Raw genomic sequence first — 12,376 nt, 5'->3', positions numbered from 1 at the left:
AATTAAGGAACCAGAATCTCCACCTCCCTTATTCACGTCTCCACTCCCTTGAATCTCGGCTATGTTCCCACTGTCAGCCCAATCTTCTCCCACAATTCCGGTAACACCCCTCACGCCCTCCATAACCGTGTTGGTATGTTTATTCCTTCCCCACCACCGCTGGCTCCCACCTTTGCCGTATTCTGTGGAGCAGACTGACCCTTATTGATACATTTCTATCCCACATACTCATCATCCTTCGTAACTTCCCTCCTCTATGGTGATCTCGTTCTACCCCTTGAAGCCTTCAGCCAATCGCCATAACCGCATTCAACCTCAGTCCCAGATTTTGTTTTGCTAAAATACTGAGCACAAAACTGTAGTTCATGCCCAAGCAATCCACAATAATGGCACAATATCGACAATCACTCGTACTTAAGATCCACCCAATATTTCTTCCCATCCAAACCTGCCAAGAAAGCCCCACGACGTATCTCTTTGTCTAGTGGAATAGCCACCTTAACCCACATAAAAAAATTCTGCCTTTTTAGTGTTATGCCTTCTCTCAACCTCCAACACCCTCCCTAATCGGTTCCCCACCTCCTCAGCTACTCAGCTAGATCTCATCTCAAAAGGTGCCCCCCATATTTGTATCCATAGAGCTATTGAATCAAACTTAACATTCGTCACCGTCATCCCCGACTTCCATCTTGTTAATAGTAGTGCTTGATTATCAAAACTCCATAAGCCTCCATTATAGACTCTGTTCAACTAAAATTCAGATTTGAACTTAAACTGAAACAAGTTTGACCCTACTTCAACCACTTGCACACCATCCTCCAGTCCCCAAGCTTTTTTGAGTGTCACCAACGCTACTCTTTTATTAAAAGGTTTGCTAGTTAAAAACTTCCCAATAAGACTTAAAGCATAGCTTTCTAATTCTTCTTGTTGACCTTTATCAGATATGTTGATTGTCTCTTCTTCTGCCAAGGTTAACTTCATCTTCTCTAGGTTTTGTGAAACATCGTTTGCCATGTTTGTGAACTCCACAGTAGAGGAGAAACAACGGCAAAAAGAAATCAAAAAAAGCAGCCCCGTAGAAAACCCTAGGGAGGGATTTCTCGTGAAAAAATGAGAGAGAGAAACTCCTACAAAATAGGAAAAAAAAAGACCCTGAATTTTGAAATCATTCTTAAACCAATTAAGGTTTGAGAAGATTTTGTATTTTATACCTTCTTTACCTAAACAAGTGAATTCTTTATACGTTTATAAAAAATAAAAATAAAAAGTGTGATTTGTTAAAAAAAAAGGAGTTTTACTTACCCTTGGTGGATGAAGAGTAGAGAAATTGTATTTTTTTTTTTTGAATTCTTTTTTTGTTTATTTTAGCTATCCAAGTTGACAAGTCTTCTGAACTTGTACGTTCTTCGTAGCTTTCTTCAATTAAATTCCCACAAATCTTGTGAAGTGAAAAATGTCTTCATTGGTATGCTCCAAAAATCATAGCCCTCATAGGTAAAAACTGGAACAATGTTTTGGACATAGTAATGCACTAGAACACTTGGGGAATTCTAGCATTTTGCCCTTATATTTAAAAAAATTTAGCAATATGTTTCTGTTTTGAAACTATTTAGGTCCATACCCCTATTTTGAAACTTGATTTTATTAAAATCGAGTTTCAATTAAAAAACTCGATTGGTAGAAAATCAAGTATGGGGCGATCAAACTTTAAAAAAAAAAAAAAAAAAAGACTACATGGAACTCGAGTTCATGGAGCTCGAGTTCCATTTAAAACTCCACTATATGGCTCCTTAAATGCAGCTATAGGTATTGAACTTGAGTTCTATGAACTCAAGTTCCACAATTTTTTTTTTTTTTTTTTTTAAAGTTTCATTTGGCATAACTTAATTTTAAACCAATCGAGTTTTTTTTTTTTTTTTTTTTCTCGAGTTCTATGAACTCAAGTTCCACAATTTTTTTTTTTTTTTTTTTTTTTTTAAGTTTCATTTGGCATAACTTAATTTTAAATCAATCGAGTTTTTTTTATTGAAACTCAATTTTATTAAAATTGAGTTTCAAAACAGAAACATTGACCTAAATAGTTCCAAACAAGGACATATTGCTAAATTTTTTTAAAAATAAGAATAAAATGCTAGAATTCCCCTAGAACTTCTTGCCAGAGTTTATGGTTAGTTTACTCTGATACCAAGATGGGTGCAAGATTGTAATTGTAAGTGGCTAGAGATTTTTATTTTTATTTTTTTTATTAGTTAAGAAGCATAGGGACGGGTAGGTTGATAACATGCTTTTAATACGTAAAGGAAATTTATTTTGTTTGCTACGAGGAGGAGCACGTTTAATAACAAAAAACGCACTGTTTGCTATTTCATTTTATTTTATTTGTTTGTTATTACATGAATGACTTTATATAGAAGTTCGCGGTTGCTGCTAAACTGACTACATGAGCTTCCCGTATGCAGTAGAACAAAAGATGAATTCTAGTTGCTTTTGGATTCATTGAGATGCTCTAGAGTTTGCTTGGTTTCTCCTTAGAATAACAGCCGAGTTGTCTACCAACATTTTCAACTTCTATATTTTACTACCACAGTTCTTCTATTGGGTGAATTACTAATCCTTTTGATAGCTAACACAGTTAGCTGGGACTAACAAATTAGATGTTTCTACCTTTCCAAGCATTAGATTGACAAGAGCTTGATTTTTGTAATAGGAGCCAAGATCCAAATCTTTACTTGGAAGAAAGTATAATAAGGGCATGATGTATGAGCCACAAGGAGATATTTATTTTAATTTAGTATCATTTAAGTTTGCTAGTAAATTATTTTATTTTTAGGTCATAGCATTTAATTGGGTTTATCAAGATTTATTTAAAGATAGGGTTATCTTTGTAATGATATAATTAGGGTTTTCTAAAAAAAAATGTAATTAGGATTTTTTAGGACAAAATTGCTAAATGTCCTTTTCTCCCAAACTAAGCAGCGTTTTGCCCCATTTCCCAAACTAATTAGGAAAATGCCCCTCTTTTGAAAATTGATTTTCTCAAAATCGAGTTAGGCTCTATAACGGCGTTTTTAAGGAGCCTATAGTGATGTTTTTAGGACCTATAGTGACGTTTTATAACTCGACTTCTATTAAATCAAGTTATAAGCAATTTTTTTAATTTTTTTTACCTATAACTCGATTTCATACAAATTGAGTTACAAAATGCCACTATAGGTCTTGAAAATGTCACTATAGGCTCCTTAAAAATGCCGCTATAAGGCATAACTCGATTTTGAGAAAATCAATTTTCAAAAGTGGAACATTTCTCTAATTAGTTTGGAAAATGGGGCAAAACACTGCTTAGTTTGTCCAAAAAGGGCATTTAGCAATTTTGTCCGAATTTTCTATATCAATTAGGTTTTTTATTTTTTTTTTATTTTTTTTTTATTTTTTATGTGAATTAGACATAAGATTTAGTATTCATGTATAAAAAAATATTATACTCCTATTGTAAGAACTTATTTTTATGAATAAAAGTTTCAATTGAGATTGTCTCCATGATCTGGTACCAACTCTAACCAATCCAAGTACCAACTCTTAGTAGTTATTTATTTATTTATTTTTTACTTAGGTTGTGTTTGGTTGGTTCGGGTAATTTGTGGGGATAATATTTAGGGGAGATATTTGGTTGGGAGGGGATGGGGAAGGGGGAGAGAGAAAATACGGGAGATATTTGGTTGGGAGGGGAGGTGGGACTCGTGTTTTCTTTCTAGCCTCACCAAAATTCAACACCCCAAATTGGGGAAAAAATGGGGGAGGAGACATGGGTTGAAGAAAATTACTTATCTACACCCTAAAACCATATGTGCATTGATTTTGTTTTTTGTTTTTAAAAAAAAAACCAATGTTTGAGCCTTTTATTTTTATTTTTATTTATTTATTTACTCCAACAATACTTCTTTTTCCTTTATAAATTTTTTTAAAAAATTTATGTAATAAATGCATTAAAGTAAATTTATACAAATTCTATTGTCTATAATCTTATTTTTCTTCTCAACCAAATAAAAGAGTTTTTTTATCCCTCTACTTTTTTGTCCCCAACCAAACACACGAGAGAGTGAACTAATTTTTTTCTATCTTCCCACTTTTTCATCATCTTACCATTTTTTATCCCCTATTTTTCCATCCCCAAACAAACAAAGCCCTAGTGTTACTCCAAGCAAAACTTGATACTGATTCCTAGGTTTCTATCATTTATTTTTGTTAATGTTTAATTTTTCTGTCAAAGTTCTGGCTTGTCCTGCATTAAGGCAACCACTATAGATCTCATACTTGGACGTAGTTGTGGATCCTCTTGTGTGCATGCTTTGGCAAGCTGAGCCACCTGTAACCAAACACCTCTATAGAATTATGGGGAATGAAATCATTAAAAAGTAAAAATAGGTTTTTGTATAAGTTGCTTTACCGTCCAGACTGAGTTAAGTGGGTAGTCATCTCCAAGACAAGGGTCAATTACTTTGCACAGGGCCTCTCTGGGATCAGGCTGCTTAAGAACATCCTCAAACTATGGAACACAGAAAATAAAATAAATAGATGTCCAAAGTTGGTTTCCTAGAATAGTACCAGACATGAGTAAGCCTAGTAAAAGCATAGCATCCAGCTGTTTAATTAGTGGGATGGAAAGAAGATTACTAAGGCGACAAGGCTCTGATATTCAGAAGTGGAATCATATGCCTTGAGCAATGCTTCCTTGGCAGAAATAAGCTCAAAAAGGACAACCCCAAAAGCATAAACATCTACTTTGGGAGAAACATCTCCACCCCAAGCATATCTGCGCAGAAGATAGGTAAAAAATAATCCATTTTTTTACAGAAATCATAGCTAAAGTTTTTCCTCCCCATTTACAAAGCAGTCCAGGGGATCAGTGAACAATGACCATAGGTTAATAATTTTACGAACAAAAGTAAACTTACTCAGGTGGCATGTATCCAAATGTTCCCATGACTTGTGTGGAGCTTGATACACCTCCAACTTTAGACAGTTTAGCTAACCCAAAATCTGCAACCTACAATATAATGCAATAAAACAAAGTGAACACATTTTTGAAGATCAATAGCAAGAATAGAGTTACTAATGCAACCTTTGCATGGAAGTTCTTGTCTATCAATATATTTGCTGATTTAATATCTCGATGGATATAAACCGGAATGGTATGCTCGTGGATATATTCGAGACCTCTGGCTGAATCAAGTGCAATTTGTATCCTTGTAGGCCATGTCAACGGGTCCCTCCCTAGAAACATATAAACATAATTATGACCATTGATCTGAATGTGACATCACTTAAAAAGATCATCACTATGCACATACAATCTCACCTGATGTGCCACGCAAATGTTGCTTTAAGTTGCCATTCTCAATATATTCATAGACCAAAAAAAGAGAACCCTGAATGCAATACCCGATCAAGCACACCTGCATTGGTTGATAGTAAGTAATATATAGTGTATAGATGATAAAAAAAAAAATCAAATATCTTAAAGCTCTGTCTACATAACAGAGAAAATAACATGACTACTGCATACAAGCGTCTAACACCTCAGCATTAAGGTCTTACTTGCAACTGGCACAACTCTAAGGGCTTCTATTATTCAACTTAAAAAAAAAAACTCTTTTGGTCATATTTAGGGCATGGATGGCATTGGCAAAGGGATAAATAAATGGCATGGCTAACCCTGGATGGACATATTAATTGAGCTCACCTGTTTGTGTTTGTATATGTATAAACATGATGGAAAGGAGTAAATTAAGGGATCAGTTAATAAAATCATATATACGGATATAATTGCACAGATGATTTACTGATTTAGACAATTACTGGTTATGTAAGCATACAAATCCATGGGCCAATGATGCTTCACTTTAAAAATGAGATAATAATGAGATAGGTGCAATGAGGTGAGGATCATATCCCTCATATATGATACATAAATGAAAATTTATATAAAGCTTCTGGCTTATGTGAACAATTCTCCAAAGACTATGATTGGAAAAACTTTGGTTCATTTTTTCCCAAACAATAGGCATTATATTTTTAGAGGTCGGGCCTTGGTGTAATGGCAAGTGCCTTCCACCAAAAGCAACAAGTTACGAATTCGAACCCAGAATCAGCCTCTCCAAAATAATATTGGAGGTAAGGTAGCCTACCATGACCTCCCCCAGACCTTACAAAAATGGGAGTTTTGTGCTTTGGGTATGACCTTTAATAAGAATATATTTTAAAAATTCCTGGGAAAGAAAGTATATTACCAGATTCAAGTGATGAACACTTGTTAAAACCTTTAATTCAGCAAGAAATTCTTTGGATGCTTGCATATCCATCTTCTTGATTGCAGCTTTCTGCACAAATTGAGTGATGGGGAGGGACTGTTAGGAAAGTGAACTGACAGCAAGATGACATGGCTAAAAGCTGATGTGCCTGTTTAGCCATCCATATAGGGTAATGACAAATGCAACATGCAACATGGAGCATAGATGTTGATAAATGTATATTTCATAATTAACCTGAGCAAACGGTAAAGACTGACTGAACTGTGCATCCATTTTTCTCACTCGTTAGATTAATTTCTCATCCACTCCCACTTCTCCAGATTGGGTGCTGAGCCCTACTCAATTACCCTCATACATCCAACCTGGAGCTAACTTTGCAAATTTCATATATACCATTTTGTCCAGCTTGACTTCTGTACTAAATTTTTTCTTACAATCAAACTCAAAATTTCTAGTTTAGAGTAGCTAAAATATCCAACAATATGTCATAGAGCACAGATTCAGATAAGAATACAACAGTTACGTCAAGTCACTTAATCTATTCAGCTATTCATTTTGCATAGTCCTCACCTTGAACCTTTATATGTGCTTTAATAATTTTGTTCCCAAACTCTTCTAAATTAGTTAAAAATTAAAATTAAAATTCAAAGTTCTCACCATCTCCCATCTAAAAGGATTGGCATGGTGTTCCTATTTTGACATCTATCCCTAAAAGATTTATCATCAAATGTCATGAAAGGTTGCAAACCTGCTATGTAGAGGGACTAGCATATCATTTTATATAGACCTACATGACCAAAACTCAACTAATAAAATCAGTCAAGTTGCAGAGCAACTACTTAATCAATTTGCATCTGCCGTGCATGATTAATGTGCAATCCGCCTATGATGAATAAAAATACATGTGGCTACGAACCTTGCCTCTCAACTCTGCATAATAAACAGCCCCAAAACCACCTTCACCAATCTTGCTAGCCATGCTGAAGTCATTGGTAACTGTGGCAAGTTCTTCATATGAGAACTCTACTGATTTGTGCACAGTTATACCTATACATCCCAAAGCTTTATCTGGATCACCAGCAGGACCAGTTGATTCTGCATTTCTAGCCATGGTATGTCTAGGGTCTAAATATAAAATTGATGGAAAAGCAATTAGTGAAATCATGTCTAACCTCCCATTTTATTGAACAAAAGAAGTAGAAAGATCCATACAATTTCATTGTTTCTATGAGTCACGATGATTCTTTATATACAGTACAATGGAGTCAGTGGAGCTGCTTAAATAGGATGTCCAATGTTAACTTTGCAAACTATTTTGCAGAAAAAAGGATAGATCAAAGTACTGACACTAGTGAGAGTTTCAAGTTGCAAACTCTTCAAATAAAATCAACAATCACATTCATTAAAATAGTAACATCTGTCAGCAACTTCAGATAAATTCATTCACAAATGAAAAATTAATGAGAACTATAATGCTTTTTTTTTTTTTTTTTTTGTGGGGGTGGGGAGGGGAAGAATTGTAAGGGCATGCTTAAAAATAAATAAGCATAAGATCTATAGTTATCTATGAGCAATGTGATGATGATTGAATAAGATTTTCACTTCATTTAATTGAGATTTCTAGCATTTCCATTCAGTAGATCCATGAAGCAATCATTCTTTGACAGATATCTATAAAAGTTAACAAGACAGGTGGGGAAGAGTTCTAAACAAATAAATATACCACGCCCATGCTGACCCTTAGATGCTGTAAAGAGCGACAATGCCTCCACCTTCATCTTTCGGTAACATCCGAAATATATACAAGTTGCAAGTAACAGCAGAATAGCTACAGCTCCCATAGCTATGCCAGCAATAACTCCGGCTGCTAATCCTGCTTATTGATAAGCAAATATTAAGCACAAAATTAGTATCAGTTGTCCACTTTACAATCTCATATTTGTCTCCAAAATCAAAGAAAACTTAATCACTGTAAAACCAACTGTTGGAGAAGGCCAAACCGCTTGTGCTGCAAAAGGGACAAAATGAGAAACAGTTGTAAGCTGTAGGTTCATTTAGCATGAAGATAAAATTTTAGAAGGTACCTTGATACCAGAGGTGGATAAGTATCATTTTGATCTGCAAATGAAAAGAAAGGGGAAAAAATGTCAAGCAAATGGAAATTCATGGTCCCCAGAAACTATTTTGAAAGGAAAAGGGTATCATCTCGGTATGCTTAAAACTCAATGAAATACATGGTAATATTGCCTTTTCTTCTCCTATATGGATGATATTCTAACAAATGCATGCTAACAATGAAATTAAATGATTGCAAGTGCCGAAATTGTTTCTTATTTATTTATTTTTAATAGATATAATAGGATTTAAAACGTATTTTCAATTAGAAAGAAACAAAAGTAAGGATCTGAGCTACTTTAGCGAAGTACACTACGTAGGTTGAGTTTAGATAGAATTCAAATAAATAGAATAACCCAAAAAATAAACCCATCCAAACAAACTTAAAAAAACTATTTGGTTTCACTGAAATAAACTCACCTTTGGCAGGGATATACACCACCCCACTTCCTTGGCTGAAATTCTTTCCCAGGTTGTAACCCTCCAGCAACGCCACACTAAGACTCGTAGCCGACGCAATCGATTCGATGGTGTCCTCTGGCCGAAGCGGGTATGTAATAAACAAACCATAATCCTTTGAAACCGAGCTATTGCCACAGGAACATGTGACCATGACATTCAACTTGGTATTGGTATTGGTATTGGTATCATTGGGGTCATAGCTATTATACTGTTGCAACAACTGATATGTGGTCAGATTGGCATAATACTCCTGTGCCACCGTCATGTACGTAACCCCTGAATGAACCGTGTACTCAAACATGTGACCCAGAAACTGGCCGTTGATACAGTCACATGGGAATGGAACACTGGCTTTTACACCATCTTGAACACTGTTTTCATTGGCTATCGTTTGCTTGTTGTAACTGACAATTGTACTAGGGTTGATATTAAGGTTGGACTGCAAAACTTGAGCCATGAAAGTGAGATTTGTATCCGGCATCACGTAGTATGAAGCTAAAGCCAAATCACATCCTTTGCTACATTTGGATTCAGCTATGGAAAAGCAAACTGAGACCAACACCAATAACGAAAGCCACAACTTGGGTTTCATCGGATTGGCAAAAATGGAACCCTGATTTGTGGGATTTAGGAAAAATCAAGAATTCGGATTTTGGTCATTGGAATTGGGAAAGAAAGAGATGAATTTGAATAGTTTGATTTTTCTAGTATTTTTTTAATTCCCACTCGCTGATGACGACTTTCTCTATCTGAGCAGAAATTATACGGTAGACCAAGCCAATTTTCTACTATTCCACTACGTGAAAGAAATGTTTTTTAATTCTCACTGAGAGGGCATTCCCGCGTAACCCCCTCTCCTCTTTACAATCTTTACACCCGCCTTGTGCGTCCAATAATGTTTTTTTTTTTTAAATTTTTTAGTTTAGTGTTATAATACTTAATATATATATATATATATATATATATTTTAAAGGGGGTCGTATAAATTTTGGAATTTTTTAAAGAATTAAAAAAAAACCATAAAATTTTTAGAATAAGAATGTTACGAGAGGTAGTGGGTTTTTTTTTTTTGGAAAAAGTAATTTTTTTTTATAATTAAAGTATTTGAATTCAAAGAGATAATAAATACGGATAGGAATTAGACATTTGAATACAAATAGGTGTTGAGAATAACAATTTTTTTTTTCCTTTTGTATGTGAGATAGTATTACCGATTAAACATTTTTTGCTTTTTTATAGGAAAAAAAATTAAACTAAAGAGTATGTTATTTCAGAACTTGTATTAGGATATTTTGGTACGCTAAAAATTGAAGACGAAACATGAAAATCCTCTTATTAATAATAATAATAATATATATATATATATATACTATTTGCCAGTTTCACACTATTTTTTTGTTTCTTTTAAAGTTAACAGATAATCTAAAAGTATTAGTTTAAAAAAAATTGTTTAACTTTTATCTCAAAAAATAATTATATTTTCAGAAACTTTTTATAGTAAAGAAAAAAACCAATTGATTTTTTTTTTTGACAATTTTTATATTTTCATAAAAGTGGTATCAAAACTTTTGTTTAACATAGTTCATTAACAAATGTTTTAAAAGAATTTGCATCAGTCTCAACAAACTTGTCTAACATTAAAATTTTAGCTAAAACCCACAAAAAAACCAACACATTAGTCTCAACAAACTACCAAAAAATTTTAACATTCAGTTTCACTTGCCACAACCAGGGAGACATGTTCCTCGCTGCTCCTAAGAAAATATATACTCCCTCCGTCCCAAATTTTTTGTCCTATTTGAAAAGTCAAACTTTTTAAGGAACATCATTTATTGTCTTGTTTACCTTTTAAAAATGTATAAGTTTCCAAAATTATCCTTAAAAAAAAATTATTAAAAAATTGAATTAATAAATTAATAGGGGTATAATAGGAACATTAGTAAATTAATGATTTTTATTTTTAGAAACAGGACAATATTTTGGGACATCTCAAAATGGAATAGAGGACAAAAAAAATGGGACGGAGAGTATATTTTTTATTTTCTCTCTCTCTCTCTCTCTCTCTCTCTCTCTCTCTCTCTTCATTTTGGACTTTGAGCAAATCGATAATAGTATATTCAAAAAAGTGGGCTTCATGGAGGGTGAAGAGAGAGCAGAGGGTGAAAAGATCAAACAACGAAGAAAATGGATCTTTGGAGTGAATAAGGTCCTAATAAGCCTATGAGCAGTTTCCATTCAGCCATGTTGGAGGAGGGTTCGGATCTTTTGGACTTGATTAAGGCACCATTGATGTTGAAGGGTAGTAGGATTATGATTTTCTGTTAGGATTTGAGTGGGGTCTTCAAGGGCAGAGGTTCAACAGAGAACTAGAGAGAGGAACTGAGATGGAATTCTTGTAGTGGGTGTGGTGGTTTTTGAGGTGGGTACGGTGGTTGTTGGATTTGTGTTGTTTTTTGTAGTAGGTGTGTTTGTTTCTGACAATGGGAGAGGTGGTTGCTGGGTTTGTGTTTATTTTTGTTATGATTTTTGCATTGGTGAGGTGGTTTTGGTTTGAGTTTTTTGTGAAAAGGAATGTGAAATTTTTTTATTTTGCTTGGTGGTGTTGCTGAAGGAGATTCAATTAGGTTGCAAAAGGAGGTTTTGTGAAGCCTAGTATGGTTGTGACTTTTGGTCCTGTTAAGTTATGTTTTTTCACATAACATTTATGTTGGCTTTATTCCATGATAAAAAGTGTTGTATTTCATTAATTTATTTCTTTATATTTTGTGGGATTTAATTGTAATGGGTTTAGTCTTAAGTGATGAAGATTTTATCAAGACAATTGAAGTCACATGAGGAGCACATGTTGAAAGCTAAAGAGTCAGTGTATCTCGCGAGTAATCTTATGACTTGGCCAACTCTCGAGATGACTTGCGAAATGCACTAACAGTTGGGATTTTAAGTGTGACTCTTATACCCTTCACCCATACTATATATATATATATATATATACTCTCATTACCCACAAAATTGTAAAGAAGAAAAACCCTAGAGAGTGGTTTTCACAACACCCACCTTTTAGAGAGAGCTACTTATCTTCAAAAGAGAAATCCTTGTAGTCTCTACCTCTTCCCCTCTCCCATTGTCATACATTGAGAAAAGATTTGTACTCAAACACAACTCACACTCAATCTGAGTGTAGAGAGTATATTGGAGCTTGGGAAGTATTGGATCTTTGCCAAAATAAGCCGGTGAGGCTTGGTGGTGCAATTGGACAGTATTGCGGGATCCAGGAATCTAGTGAAGACAAGATTCCGAGAAGTCCGTTAGTAGCTGGAGCTTGGACGGCTCAAGTACTTTGGGTAAATTAGGCTTAAAGGGTCTTTTTGGTTATCCTTGTAGTCAAATTTATTCACTAGTATATCATTTCAGCTTGGACGACCGTAGAGAGGTTTTTACACCGAGTTCTTTAGTTTTCCTCTTGGATAACATATTGCCATGTTATCTTGGGT

General features: G+C 34.4%; 1 protein-coding gene across 2 annotated transcripts; it reads right to left on the bottom strand.

Annotated features, from left to right (window-relative positions):
• Positions 1–3,975: 3,975 nt before the first annotated feature.
• LOC111999209 (lysM domain receptor-like kinase 3) lies at positions 3,976–9,629 on the bottom strand. 2 transcript variants are annotated; one of them, XM_065763159.1, is made up of 12 exons: positions 8,844–9,629; positions 8,393–8,426; positions 8,279–8,316; positions 8,032–8,181; positions 7,225–7,433; positions 6,288–6,377; positions 5,357–5,453; positions 5,120–5,271; positions 4,953–5,044; positions 4,672–4,810; positions 4,445–4,543; positions 3,976–4,363 (listed from the first exon to the last, which is right to left on the bottom strand). In XM_065763159.1, the coding sequence occupies exons 1-12, from the start codon at positions 9,475–9,477 to the stop codon at positions 4,262–4,264; spliced, it is 1,836 nt and encodes a 611-aa protein (XP_065619231.1). In that variant the 5' UTR covers positions 9,478–9,629; the 3' UTR covers positions 3,976–4,261. The 2 variants fall into 2 exon arrangements, with proteins under 2 accessions (XP_065619231.1, XP_023887097.1); XM_024031329.2 differs by having other exon boundaries at positions 8,291–8,316.
• Positions 9,630–12,376: the final 2,747 nt, after the last annotated feature.

The sequence above is a fragment of the Quercus suber genome, unplaced genomic scaffold (genome assembly GCF_002906115.3).
Source record: "Quercus suber isolate HL8 unplaced genomic scaffold, Cork oak 2.0 scaffold_494, whole genome shotgun sequence".
NCBI lineage: Eukaryota > Viridiplantae > Streptophyta > Magnoliopsida > Fagales > Fagaceae > Quercus > Quercus suber.
This window is presented reverse-complemented; position numbering and strand designations above follow the sequence as displayed.

What these genes read in the sequence shown, in the direction of transcription:
- LOC111999209 (XM_065763159.1), bottom strand. Translation starts at nt 9,477, where the DNA reads ATGAAACCCAAGTTGTGGCTTTCGTTATTGGTGTTGGTCTCAGTTTGC. An exon ending in TAAGGGTCAGCATGGGCGTG is followed by an intron (nt 7,434 to 8,031) that starts GTATATTTATTT and finishes TTTTATATTTAG; the next exon opens with ACCCTAGACATACCATGGCT. An exon ending in ACAAGAACTTCCATGCAAAG is followed by an intron (nt 5,045 to 5,119) that starts GTTGCATTAGTA and finishes ATTATATTGTAG; the next exon opens with GTTGCAGATTTTGGGTTAGC.